Raw genomic sequence first — 12,489 nt, forward strand, 5'->3', positions numbered from 1 at the left:
ACAAGAAGTTTACTTAGAAGTACCATTTTGACACTTGGCCTTTTGAACACACAGCTTCATTTCAGGAGTGGTCAGTCTGCCATGAAGCCAGCTACTACTATCTGTTTAGAAACAAGATTGCTGTGACACTCAGGCACTCTGTAGGTCACTGATGGCTTGTTAGGTGAAACTAAGGATTGAGTGAGGAAGGTTAAGACAGCTGTGCCCAGGCACATTTAATAAATATTAAACATGACAAAAACTCGGGCAATTGCGTATCTTTTGGTGCTTTATAAACACCCCAGTTTCTGTCAGTCTGAAAATCTGGTGGCACTTTTGCTCCTGGCATAGCAGGGGGAGGCTTGTGACCTTCCACGAAGACTCACCGCCCTTGTTTGACATCTGCGGCCCCTGCCTAAGCCTTAACTATTGCAGTTGCTTCTTCCCTTTCTGGGGACAAAGTGAATTGGCAGTTTCAACATCTCAAGGGTAGCCCCACTGCTCCTAATCTTGGCATATTTCCCATGACTTTTGACTGCTCAGTTCTCTACTTTTCCCTTTAATCCCAGCAGTTGAATGACCTATGTAAGGATCTGTGCCCTGGGCCTGCTGCTTCCATGCATGAAAGTGTGGTGATCTTACTATTAATCCTGAATTCCCACTAGCTAGCTCTTTGGCAGGCATATGGAACAAAGATCATACTTTGGTGACTTTGAAGCATCTTGGCATTAGGGAATGGTTTTTTTGGGCCACACCTGGTGACACTCAGGGGTTACTCCTGGTTCTGACCCAGAAATCGCTCCTGACTTGAGGGACCATATAGGATGCTGGGGATTGAACCCGTGGTCTGTACTGGGTCAGCCATGTGCAAGGTAAATGTCCTACTGCTGTGCACTGCTCCAACCCCAGGGAATGGTTTCTTTTTTTTTTTTTGGCTTTTGGGTCACACCCAGCAGTGCTCAGGGGTTACTCCTGGCAGGCACAGGGGACCATATGGGATGCCGGCATTTGAATCAATGACCTTCTGCATGAGGCAAATGCTTTACCTCCATGCTATCTCTTCGGCCCCTAGGGAATGGTTTCTAAGTCAGCTTTCTTTGATGTCATCTCTTGTGTTTTGAATGTCCAAACACAGGTTCTATGTAAGTCCTTGAGTGTAGCACTGCCTGCTGGTGAGACTGTGGGGGACTAGTCTGTCTTCTGAAAACCCTGCTCTAAACTACATAGGAGGAATGAAGGCACAAGGACCCACAGCTGTTCATTTTGGGTCACACCTGGTAATGTTCAGGGATCATCCTGGCAATGCTCTATGGGATGGCCAGATAGAACCTGGTTAGGCTGCATTCAAGGGAAGCACGACGCCTTCTGTATTACTGCTCTGTAGTTTTTGGGCCACACCAGCTGTGCTCAGGTCTTACTATTGGGTTTGCACTCAGTGATCTCTCTTATGGGATTCGTCCTAGCACTAAATGGGGTACTGCTGTATTTATTATAACTCTCTGGCTCCAGTTTCTAAGGGAGTGAGGTGCTTTTGTAAAGATTTCAAATATGAAATAATTTTTTGCTCTCCATGTGTACTGAGGAGCAACCCAGGGCCTGATGCACACAGGGTACAAGCCACATCCCAGCCTCTGAGGTTAATACCTAATGGCAGCGTCAGCCAGACTATCTAGGCCCCTTCTGAAAACCATGGCTCAACACTCCCAGAGTCAAAAACGACAATACAGACTAAAAACCAAGCCGTTTTTATTGTCATTTGAAGGTAAACAGTATATTGAGCCGGAGCCATGCCCAGAGAAATGCCTGAGCTGTGGGGACCATAGAGTCCTATGGTACAATGTCCCCAATACGGAGCTCAGAAGGGTCAAGACTCAGGTGAGCTGAGGCAGAGCACGCAGGGGGATCCAGGTATTCCATTAAGCAACGTCACAAATGGCCAGAAACCCGAGTCCCCTGGAGATGGAGCCAGCGAACTCTGGGTCTTACCGAGAGAAGATTTTAGAGTGCCAAGACTTGGTGTTTACTTCACATTTCCCCCACAATAGTTGGAAGCCTCAACTATCACACCCCGAACTTAGAGCTGCAGCTTAGGTCCATGACCCATCCCTCGTCCCTCTGTCTGTCCACACTGGAGGGCCCCAAGCAGGCCCCACAGCTTTCGGACAAGCGCTGAAGTGGAAAGAACCCTCTGGCCGCACACTGAGTTCACCGATAAGATTTTAATTTACACACTGAAAAAGCTACATGGTTTACTTTTTCTCCTTCTTCTCCTCCTTCTTGACATCGCTCTTCTCTTTGTCCTTGTCCTTCTCCTTGTCATCTTTCCTATCCTTTTTGCTCTCTTCTTTTTCCTGCCCCTCTTTTTTTTCGGCGTCCCGGTTGGCGATCTTGTTGTTGATGAGGTTGTGCAGGGCGACCACGGACCTGATCAGTGAGGCCAAGTAAACGACCACCATTTGGTCGTTGGTCTTGAGGTAAAAGGCCTTGACGAACTCCTGTAGGCTGACATCAGGTAGCAGGTTGAAGACGTCCTGCAGCTGGTAAATGATCTGGTGGTTGATGGGCAGCTTGCCTGTGGCTACTTTCTCTAGATAGCTCCTGATGTCCAGGAGCTTGGAGTTGAGTCCCTTCAAGCCGTGGACCTGGTTCGTGATCCGCTGGGAAAGTGTGCCCACTGTGGTGTCCTTGATGTCTCTGGGGACACAAGGGGCAGAACATGGCATTAGGGGGCCTCACAGCTAACAAGATACCCAGCTCTGCAGGGAGGTAGTGGAAGGGTGAAAATGGGCTCCATGCATATAGAACCTTGGGACTAATCCCTGCTCCCCACAAAGGTTTTTCTCCATTTATAAAGATTTAACGGTTAAACTGCCCTCATTTTATTTTCCTTGGAAGGATTATATTTTCTCTTTCTCATAACAGGGCATTTTTGAAAAGAAAGTGAGAGCTACAACAAACCCATTCTCACCCTATATTGCCAGTGGTTCTCTGGGTAAATTTTAATTTGCTTTTTGTTTTCAAGTTAAACCCAGTATGCTCAGGGGTTACTCCTGGCTCTGCATTCAGGAATTACTCCTGGTAGATCATATGGGATACTGGGGATGGAACCCAGGTTGGCTGAATGAAGGCAAGCACTTTACCTATTGGGCCATCTCTCCAGCCTTTAAATTTTAATTTTCACTGAGCTTGCTACTTAATTTTCCTCTTCCTCAAAAGGCATTTTCTCCATTGTTTCTAAAAATTGTTGTGAATAGCTATGACTTTTCCTATTAAGTCAGTCATTGAAATCAAAGATTTCAAAAGAAAACCCACTGCAAAATGCAATCTTACAGCATGACCCAGGCTTATAACCTTCACTGATGAGGCTGGATGTAAGGATGTGGTTGCATGTTCTGTGCTCATCCTTGGGACAGGCCAATGACAGCTGTCAGGTAGGTGCAGTGCCCTGTTTACCTAGCCACAAACTAACCTGAGACTCTGGCCTAGGATCCTAAACTCCCCTAGAGCTGATCCCGGTTTTCTGGCCCTGACAGGCACCTCCCACACTGAGCAGCCTCAGGACATTCAGAACCAGGTCGGCCCTGGCCCCTCACCGCAACAAGTGTTCCACTCCTACTTCCTCGGCTTCCTCAGCTCCAATCTCGCTGGTCACGTGCTCAAAGGTTTTTGAGGTTGGGGTTCCATCCTGAGGGGAGAACGAGGGTCACAAATGAGTCGCAAACCAGAAATCACATGACTTGCGTCATAAATGAGGCCTGCTAATTTGCCTGGAGGTAGACAAGGATGGCCCTAAGCTCAGGCCATGTCACCAGCGACTAGGCTGTAAAGGCTTCATCAGTGGCTGGTTTGTGCCAAGTCTCACTGATTTCCAGTGTGCCGTTCTAGAACGGGATATAGTACGCCTTTGCTGAGGAAATCTCTCCCGTACAGGCCTATGGTCTCTTGATTCAAAGACAACCGAGCCCATATAGTGCCCCTAGAATAACTTTTTCTGGCAGCTGGAGTTAGTCAAAGGTGCCACCAGGCCCCCAAAGGAATGAGGAACAAATTTTCTCTTATGGCAACTGTGCTATCTTGCCGGGGGCAGAAGCAGTGCTGTAAGGCACAGGCAGAGTCACACTGTCAGTATGGGAATAGAGAAGTACTTAGTGGGTGCAAGGTGGTGTAGTTTTAGCAGTGGTGGTTTCACCCAGGAAAGCAGGAGCCCTGCACAGGCCACTGTCTTTCTGCCGTGCCTGCCAGGATGGTTGGTAGCTTTCAGAACCCCACAGGATCTCATGGCCCATCTTTTCAGGTACTAAGGCTTCCTGGCTTCACTGTCCCTTCTATCCTTCTCTAAGAAACATTTTCTGGGAGAATCTAATTTTTTCCTACACTTAAAAACTGAACAGTCTAGAGAGAAAGAACAGTGTGGAAGGCACTTGCTTTGTACTTGAGCACTGCTGGGTGAGGCCCAAGGTAAAATATAAACAAAACAAATCTTAATGTGGGACTGGAGAAAGAGGACAAGGGGTAAGAAACTTGGCCTTGGTCCCAGCCAACTCTAGTTTGAACCCCAGGACCATATGTTGTGTCTGAACACCACCAGGAATAAGTCTAAAGCATAGCTGGGTATGTCCCCCAATAACAATATAAGACTAACTACTACATAGTCAAATTCAAAGACTGTTAACCCAAACCTCAGACGTTCACTCTGGAAATTTGAGAATGAATTCTGCTCACCCTAAGCACAAATACTCAATGTTTTATAATAAAACATGAATACATTTTCACAGCAAATTCTATCCCGGAATCGGAGCTCAAGGAGCGCAGAGGTCAGGGCATCTGTTTACCTTTGTCAAACGTAACAAGCCACCAACGGGCACGGGACGCCAGCAAGCTGAGTAGTTAAGACTCACATTACTTTCTGCCACCAGTTTCTGGCAGCACTGACAACTATAATTTAGCCTAAAAAAGTAGAAATGTGGGTGGGGGGGGAGAAAGTAGAAATGTTTCAAGGAGAAAGAACTCTGGCTTGGCAGGGCCCAATTGTGAAAAGTATGTTAGACACAGACTAAATGCACCCGGTGCTGTGCCAGCTTTGCTGCTAACATTTATGGGAAATCATCTACTCTGGAACTTAATTCTGTAAAAGAGGACTTGGTACAGATTTCTGTAGCCCTCTCCATTTCAGAAATTTAGTGATTCAAAAGCTCCAGGTGAAAAAAGGGCATCATCAAATGATTGACAAAACAAAACAAAAAAAACCCCTCTTTTTGTATTGAGATGTGGACTTGATAATAGGAAAAGTAGCGAATCTCATCTACTGCTCAGACCAAACTGACTTACATCATGAACTTCTTCCACGGAGATATATGCTTCTGTGGGCAGTCCCAGGTCCTTTGGCTTCACATCAATGATGACTAATACCTGTGAAAAAATACAGCTCAGCAAACTGCACAGGAGTAATAACAGCCACACTGTGACTGGTTATTGGAGCTATTTCACTCATTCAAATGGACATGAACCCAGCTTTCTAGCACAACTGAGTCACATGTCAAAGGAGTTCATGATCTGCTCTGTTCTGTACCACCAGTTAAGTTGGAGAATGGGAAATTAAAAAGGGTAGAGACTACCAATATTCCCATCCTAGCCTACACTTACAAAACCCTAATAACCACTCTGAATCTTTGCAAAGAGGACAACAACCCATTATAGTTATTGAGATGACTAAGGAAAATAACACGTTTGGCATTCAGCAAGTATACTATAATTTACTAAACACACTGGCTGGCAGAAACCCCTAAAATGCAACGGAATTAGCTGACAGAAAAGCAATGAAATGATTTGTATCTTTTATACGATGCCCAGAATCTGAAGGACAGAATGCACTTACTGAGTTAGGGCAGTATCTTTTCATGAGTTCATTGATAGCGATGTCATTCTTGTGTAATTTAGGCCCAGTGTGGTACCATCCAACTATCCTTTCTCTAGCTGGGAAGGAAAAAAAAATTCATTGACATTGTTTAATAAAGAGCTATGAATTTCCTTTAAAAAAGGCCAAGGACCCTGGTGGGTAAGTTCTATACTTTTTGGGGAAAGTCTAGACATCTATTTATCTCTGGTGCCTGGGATGGAACCCAGGCCCTCTCACATACAAGACCAGCAGTGCTCTACTGCCAAGCCACACCCCTAGGTCTGGACATCTACCTCGGCCTTTACAGATTCAAAACCAGAGTTCTCAGAAATAAGCCTGTGTGAATCCCAGAAGCAAACTGACTTTTCTCTAGTTTATGAGAATCATCCTAAACTAGATGAAACAATGGGAAAAGAATGCCTAGCATCATCCATGAAACAATGGGAAAAAGTCATTTCACACAACTCTCAATGGTGAGGGAACAGACATTCCCAAGGATGCACATCACACAGGGCCCGTGGACCTTTCCTGGACAGAGAGCTGATCATGTGGCCTATGGTTCCTGCCAACCCGTCCCCAGCTGATGTATACTGATACTCTTAATTTCTCATAATTCTTTCACTACTGCCACATCTTAAATCTAAATGAACAGATTCTCTATGAGAGACAAAGAAACAGGAATATTTATAAAGTTTTTTTTGGGTGGTTACACCCAGCGGCACTCAGAAATCACTCCTGGAAAGCTGGGGGATCATATGGGGTGCAGGGATTTGAACCACCCTCTGTCCTGGAACAGCTACGTGCAAGGCAAATACCCTACCACTGTGCTATCTCTCCAGCCCCCAAGAAACAGGAATATTTAGACATCACTCACACACACCCCAATGTTGTGTACACACACACACACACACACATACACACCAATGTTGTAACTATGAAAAAAAAAAAAAAAAGCAAAGATGTACCATTGACTTTCTTAAACATTCCATACATGTTTTCCAAATAATCATGGTCTAAAAACCAGACAGAATCGTCTTTGTCGTCTTCATCAAAAGGAACTAAAGAGAGAAAAAGAAGATTCAGTACAGGCTGCTAGAGAGAATTCTCAAATATAGTTAACATCCAGGGACCCCTGGGCCAGACCTAACCCTTGTATTTGATTTATTTCCACAAAGACACATTCTTCAGTTAGAGAAAAGCCATCTTCCTTGTTTACCCATTTGCCAAATTCCTGTCTGGCCTTTTTGGATACCAGTGAATGATCTCCAGTGCAGAAGAGATACAGCAGAACCAGAAAATACCTGGAGATTTCTTATCAAGATTCACAAAATAGTAAAGGGACACAGTGCCTAGCTCCCTTTGTTTTCCGGCCACACCTGGTGACGCTCAGGAATTACTCCTGGCTCTGTGCTCAGAAATCGCTCCTGGCTTGGGGGACCATATGGGTCACCGGGGGATTGAACCGCGCGGCCCGTCCTAGGCTTGCACACACAAGGCAGATGCCTTAGGTACTGTGCCACTGCTCTGGCCCCTCCTAGCCTTCCTAGTTCCCTTTGGCCTGTCTGTAAAACAAGACTTTAGTGCAGTGATGACCAGCCACCTGCCCTATTTGCAGACCAATCATGTCTCCTCATTTCTGCTTACCGTCTGGGGTTGCTTGAGTGCTAAGGTAGCAGAGCTAGGCAGTGGCACAGAGAACGGTTAGCCTGAAAATTTATGTACTATCCAGTAAATAGGCTTTCTTTCTCTACATAACTGCAATTCTAAAATACAATTATTTTGGGCGTAGTTAAAAAGAGATAAATGGACCTGCGAGGTGGTGCTAGAGGTAAGGTGTCTGCCTTGCAAGCACTAGCCAAGGAAGGACCTTGGTTCTATCCCCCCGGCGTCCCATATGGTCCCCCCCAAGCCAGGGGCAATTTCTGAGCACTTAGCCAGGAGTAACCCCTGAGCATCAAACGGGTGTGGCCCGGAAAAACAAAACAAAAAAACCAAAGGAAAAAAAGAGAGAAACATTTCCTATAATTAGCATATAAACCACGGTCAGTAAGATGAAACCTTTTACCTGCAAAACTGTTGGATACATCAAGTACCTTCTTCTGCCATGACCCCAGCAACACACCAACCACACGTTTCTGGTTGCCAACTTTGCCTATTCTGAAAGAGAAAAGGAGAGGTTATTTTGAGAGACACAGGAACTCCACAATTACATACTCGATAGGAAGGCTGATGCTACAGTTCACCAGGGAGGGAGCCCCCAATATAAGGACCAGGTTAGCCTTAATTCCTAGTAAGGATAATATCAACATATGGACTCTATGCTGGCAGTTTTTATTCACCTTTGTTTGGGAATAATAAATACCCAAGAAAGACCACAAACTTACAGGAAACAAAAATGGTGAAAATGAAAACTCCTCAACTTAGGACTTTTAAATGTTACTTAGGGGCTGGAATCATAATACAGCGAATAAGACTTTTTTGGGGGAGGGGTTTGGGCCACACCAGGTGGCGCTCAGCCAGGGGTTACTCCTGGCTCTGGGCTCAGAAATCATTCCTGGAAGGCTCGGGGGAATCATATGGGATGCCAGAGATAGAGCCCGGATCCATACAGTGCCAGGCAAACGCCCTACCGCTGAGCTATCACTCCAGTCCTGAATAAGGCGTTTTTGCCTAGCACTGACTACTTGGGTTCCATTCCTGATACTACATGGATGGAGGCTAGAAGTCCCGCATACCAACTGGTATAGCACCCTCCCAAAAGTTACTCTGATGGTGTTAGAAAAAAATAGATCCTCACATTTAACTGTTTTTCTCTTTTCAACAACCCCCGCTCCCCCCGCACAATCCTCACTTCTTTTCAGGGATAAAGACGACCCGGTTCTGGGGTACCAGCTCTTTTCTGCACCATCCGTTCCAGGGTGACCAGCCTCACTAGACCAAGTCCCACAACGAGTTCTTGGGCCATCTGAGGGCTCAGAAAGTGACTCTGACCAGAGAGGCCTGGGCAAACTCTGCAAACTCTCTTTAGAGCTTAGTTCAGTGGGTAGAGATGGCGGCGAAAGATTTTCACAATTTGTCTTGGGATGGCACCTCCCAGGATTTTGATCCTGAGGAGGCCCAGATACGTGTCCCGCAAACTTTATTTAGACACGATTCAAATAACTTTTTAGAGAAAAGTCACCATTTAAGGGAGGCCAAATCCTCCAGCCACCACTGCAGGGCCGCCAAGTGCTGCTTTGTCTAGGAACATTTGCTCGGGCCAGCACAGGAGCAGAATTGGGGGTTTGAAAACAACAAAGTCAAACTCCTTGAGCTCCAATTCGGTAGATTCATAATTGGGAAGATGGGAAATCTCCGGCGGGGAATTTTCACACTTCATGCATAGCAAGCCCCCCAAACTCCCTTGGCTTCACTTTGGGTCTCTTAACTTCCAAATCTTGCCCGGGTAGGCTGCGGGGTCCTGCAAAAGTGTGCGTGGCAGAGCTTCCTCGAGGACTATACCTGAAGCTCTGGGAGTAAAACCCTTCTTTTGGGGGTGCAGGCGGAGGCCCAGACGCGGAAACCCTGCACCCCACAAGCAAGCAAGCCGCCCACTCGCTCGGCGCTCTGCAAACTTCTGGGCACCAACAACAGGTTGAGCGGGATGAGCGAGCGACTCCAGGAGTCCAGGACGGCGGCGGGGCACCCCCATATTACACCGAGTGTGGGTGGAGGATGGTGGGTTGTGGAATCTTTTCTTACCTGCTTCATCAGGCGGGGGTCTCGTGTATGATATAATGAAAGCACCCTCCACCCCGCTCAACCAAGCTTAGACCCGACGTCCACCGAGAAGCGAGACAAACGAGAGGCTCAGCGCTTGTAGGGGGGCTCGGAGAGGCGAGTTTGGGGGCCCGACTTTGGAGGCCCAGGAGCAGGAGCGTGCAAGGCCTCTCCCGGGGTGGCAGGTGGGGCGCCTGCCGCGGGGGATCCGGGGGATCGCTGCCTAATTTAGCCTTCCCTACGGACCCTGGGGTTCAATGGAACAGCAGCCGAGGGGGCCGGGGGCGAGGCCCGGGCTTACTCGGGCGGGGCGCTGGGGCCTCGAGGTGGGCCCGTGACTCAGCAGCGTCGGCGCCGCCGGGCCCTGCCTGCCAGGCCGCCCCGCCACGCCGCGCCCGCTCACCGGTTGAAATGATCCACCACACTGAGCAGCACCAGGGGGTGCACCACCACCTTCTGCACCGCCAGCTCCGGCATCGCGACGCCGCCCGCCCGCCAGGCCCGGTGCCGTCGCCCGCGCCCGCAAACACCGACAGCCACAGGCGCCCGCGACCGACTCTCGCGGATCCTCCAGGCCAGGCTCCTCCTCTTCCGGTCCGGCCGCGGCTGCGCAGACCGCCACTTCCGCTCCCAGAAGGCCGCGCGCGTCTTGCCCGGACTGTCGCTCGTGCCGCCATCTTGAGGAAGGGCAAAGGAAGGGCAGGGAAAAGGCGGGAGACAGGCGGGTCCCGCCTTCCTCGGTGACGTCAACGCCAAAGGGTTGCGGAGGGAAAGAGATGCGGGAAGGAGAGAAGTTGGATTTGGACCTTGAGTTTCTTCTACTCAGCTCCTCCACTTCACCGCTCTCTTCTTCCCCTTTCTATCTCTAAATTTTTTTAAATTTTTGTATTTAAACAACTTGATTACATACATGATTGTGTTTGGATTTCAGTCATGTAAAGAACACCCATCACCAGTGCAACATTCCCATCACCGATGTCCCAAATCTCCCTCCTCCCCACCCAACCCCGGCCTGTACTCTAGACAGGCTTTCTATTTTCCTCATACCTTCTCATTATTAGGATAGTTCAAAAGGTAGTTCTTTCTCTAAACTCATCCCTGTTTGTGGTGAGCTTCATGAGGTGAGCTGTAACTTCCAGCTCTTTTCTCTTTTGTGCCTGAAAGTTATTATTGCAAGAATGCCTTTCATTTTTCTTAAAACCCATAGATGAGTGAGACCATTCTGCGTCTTTCTCTCTCTCTGACTTATTTCACTCAGCATAATAGATTCCATGGAATTTTAAGAACCCTCCTAGAGATGTTCATCTTTTGCTTCCAGTGCAAACCCTCCTTAATGTTTAGATCAGTGTTTTTCTTTGCTCTTTATTAGATCAGTGTTTTTCAATCTTCTTGTGCAAAAGCACACTGTTTTCATAAAAATATAATCACTCAAAATAAAAATGATTTAAATTAAAAAAAAAAAGAAACAGAGAAAAGAGAAGAAAAAGAAAAAAAATGCCCCTGATTCAATGTTACTATGTATCTAAAGTATTACTGTGAAAGATTTGTTTGTAATCCACTTTGGTCAAAATAGAAATTATTTAAATTAAATTTAAGAAAATCACGAGGCACACCAACATTAGAAAATGTTAAAAAAGGGGCCGGGCGGTGGCGCTGGAGGTAAGGTGCCTGCCTTACCTGTGCTAGCCTAGGAGACGGACCGCGGTTCGATCCCCCGGCGTCCCATATGGTCCCCCAAGCCAGGAGCGACTTCTGAGCCCATAGCCAGGAGTAACCCCTGAGCGTTACCGGGTGTTGCCCAAAAACCAAAAAAAAAAAAAAAAAAAAAAAAAAGAAAATGTTAAAAATTAACTCTGTGCCTATATTGACTATATATAAAGGAATTCTCTTGAATAGGAATCAAATACACACAAATAAATTATTTTATAATGACTTTATTATGAAATAATCTAATGCTCGGTCTATTTATGAGCCGAAGCCTCATGTTATGTATGAAATTGGAATTTTCCCCACGGCACACCAGAGAATATCTCAGGGCACACTTGTGTGCCATGGCACAGTGGTTGAAAAACGCTGTTTTAGAGGAACTAACTTTGATCTCTAAGGTCAGCACATGGCCTTGAAGTAGCTTCGGTAACTTATATCCCATTATGGGGGTGTTCAGGTCAGGGAGTGTTCCCTTTGACTGGATTCTGGCCCCTTTGCAGCCTTTCCTCACTCTCTGACCCATCAGGAGGATGCAGATGGTTAACCTAGTTCCAGGGTGACCCTCAACTAACTGTTGAAATAGACTTTGACATCTAGCGAGAAAGAAGAAAAAGGGAGTCCATGAGGGAAATGGGGAAGACTGCACCTTAAACTTAGTTGCTGAAGAAGGCAAATGACTCAAAGTCCCTCTTTTCTGAGTCGTCTCAGTGTCTATAAACAAAAATAGTACTTCAGAGACCCGATCCAGTCTTTCTTAGCTTGCCCTTCCTTGCACCATCCTCAGTAGGTCTGAGTGCAGAAGACCAGGAGGCTTTTCCTCAGAACCTTCCTTGCTATCAGGGAGCTCTGGATTCTCTTTTTGGGTTCTTCTCCCATCTTGCCGTGACAGGAATGACACCTGCTTCTGCAGCAGACGTTGCTTTGGGCATTTCTTAATTTCTCTGAAGAAATTTGAGTCAGCAGTAAGAATTGGTCCTGCTACTTCAAGCACGGTTAGATGTAGATAGTTTAATTCGGCCTGCCTTGTGTGAGATGTTCAAGCAGGGATGCTGGGGTTTCCAGGCTTGATGGAAAATGCTTGCTTCACCTTTTCTAGGGTAGCCACACAACTGCTATGAAAAGAGCTGGGAAGGTGTCACTCCTCTGAT

At 46.9% G+C, this 12,489-nt stretch overlaps 1 protein-coding gene across 1 annotated transcript; it reads right to left on the reverse strand.

Annotated features, from left to right (window-relative positions):
• Positions 1 to 1,708: 1,708 nt before the first annotated feature.
• PSMD7 (proteasome 26S subunit, non-ATPase 7) lies at positions 1,709 to 10,234 on the reverse strand. The gene is made up of 7 exons (XM_049786437.1): positions 10,038 to 10,234; positions 7,941 to 8,032; positions 6,841 to 6,933; positions 5,855 to 5,952; positions 5,308 to 5,388; positions 3,573 to 3,664; positions 1,709 to 2,673 (listed from the first exon to the last, which is right to left on the reverse strand). Exons 1-7 carry the CDS (start codon positions 10,109 to 10,111, stop codon positions 2,229 to 2,231), a joined length of 975 nt encoding a protein of 324 aa, XP_049642394.1. The 5' UTR covers positions 10,112 to 10,234; the 3' UTR covers positions 1,709 to 2,228.
• Between the last annotated feature and the right edge of the window lie 2,255 nt (positions 10,235 to 12,489).

The sequence above is a fragment of the Suncus etruscus genome, chromosome 14 (assembly GCF_024139225.1).
Source record: "Suncus etruscus isolate mSunEtr1 chromosome 14, mSunEtr1.pri.cur, whole genome shotgun sequence".
Lineage (NCBI taxonomy): Eukaryota > Metazoa > Chordata > Mammalia > Eulipotyphla > Soricidae > Suncus > Suncus etruscus.

Excerpts from the sequence above, each read along its gene's own strand:
- PSMD7 (XM_049786437.1), bottom strand. The coding sequence starts at position 10,111 with ATGCCGGAGCTGGCGGTGCAGAAGGTGGTGGTGCACCCCCTGGTGCTG. Across the intron at positions 6,934-7,940 it reads TGTATCCAACAGTTTTGCAG|TTCCTTTTGATGAAGACGAC; the intron begins GTAAAAGGTTTC and ends TTCTCTCTTTAG. Across the intron at positions 3,665-5,307 it reads CCGTGGAAGAAGTTCATGAT|GATGGAACCCCAACCTCAAA; the intron begins GTAAGTCAGTTT and ends TTCTCCCCTCAG.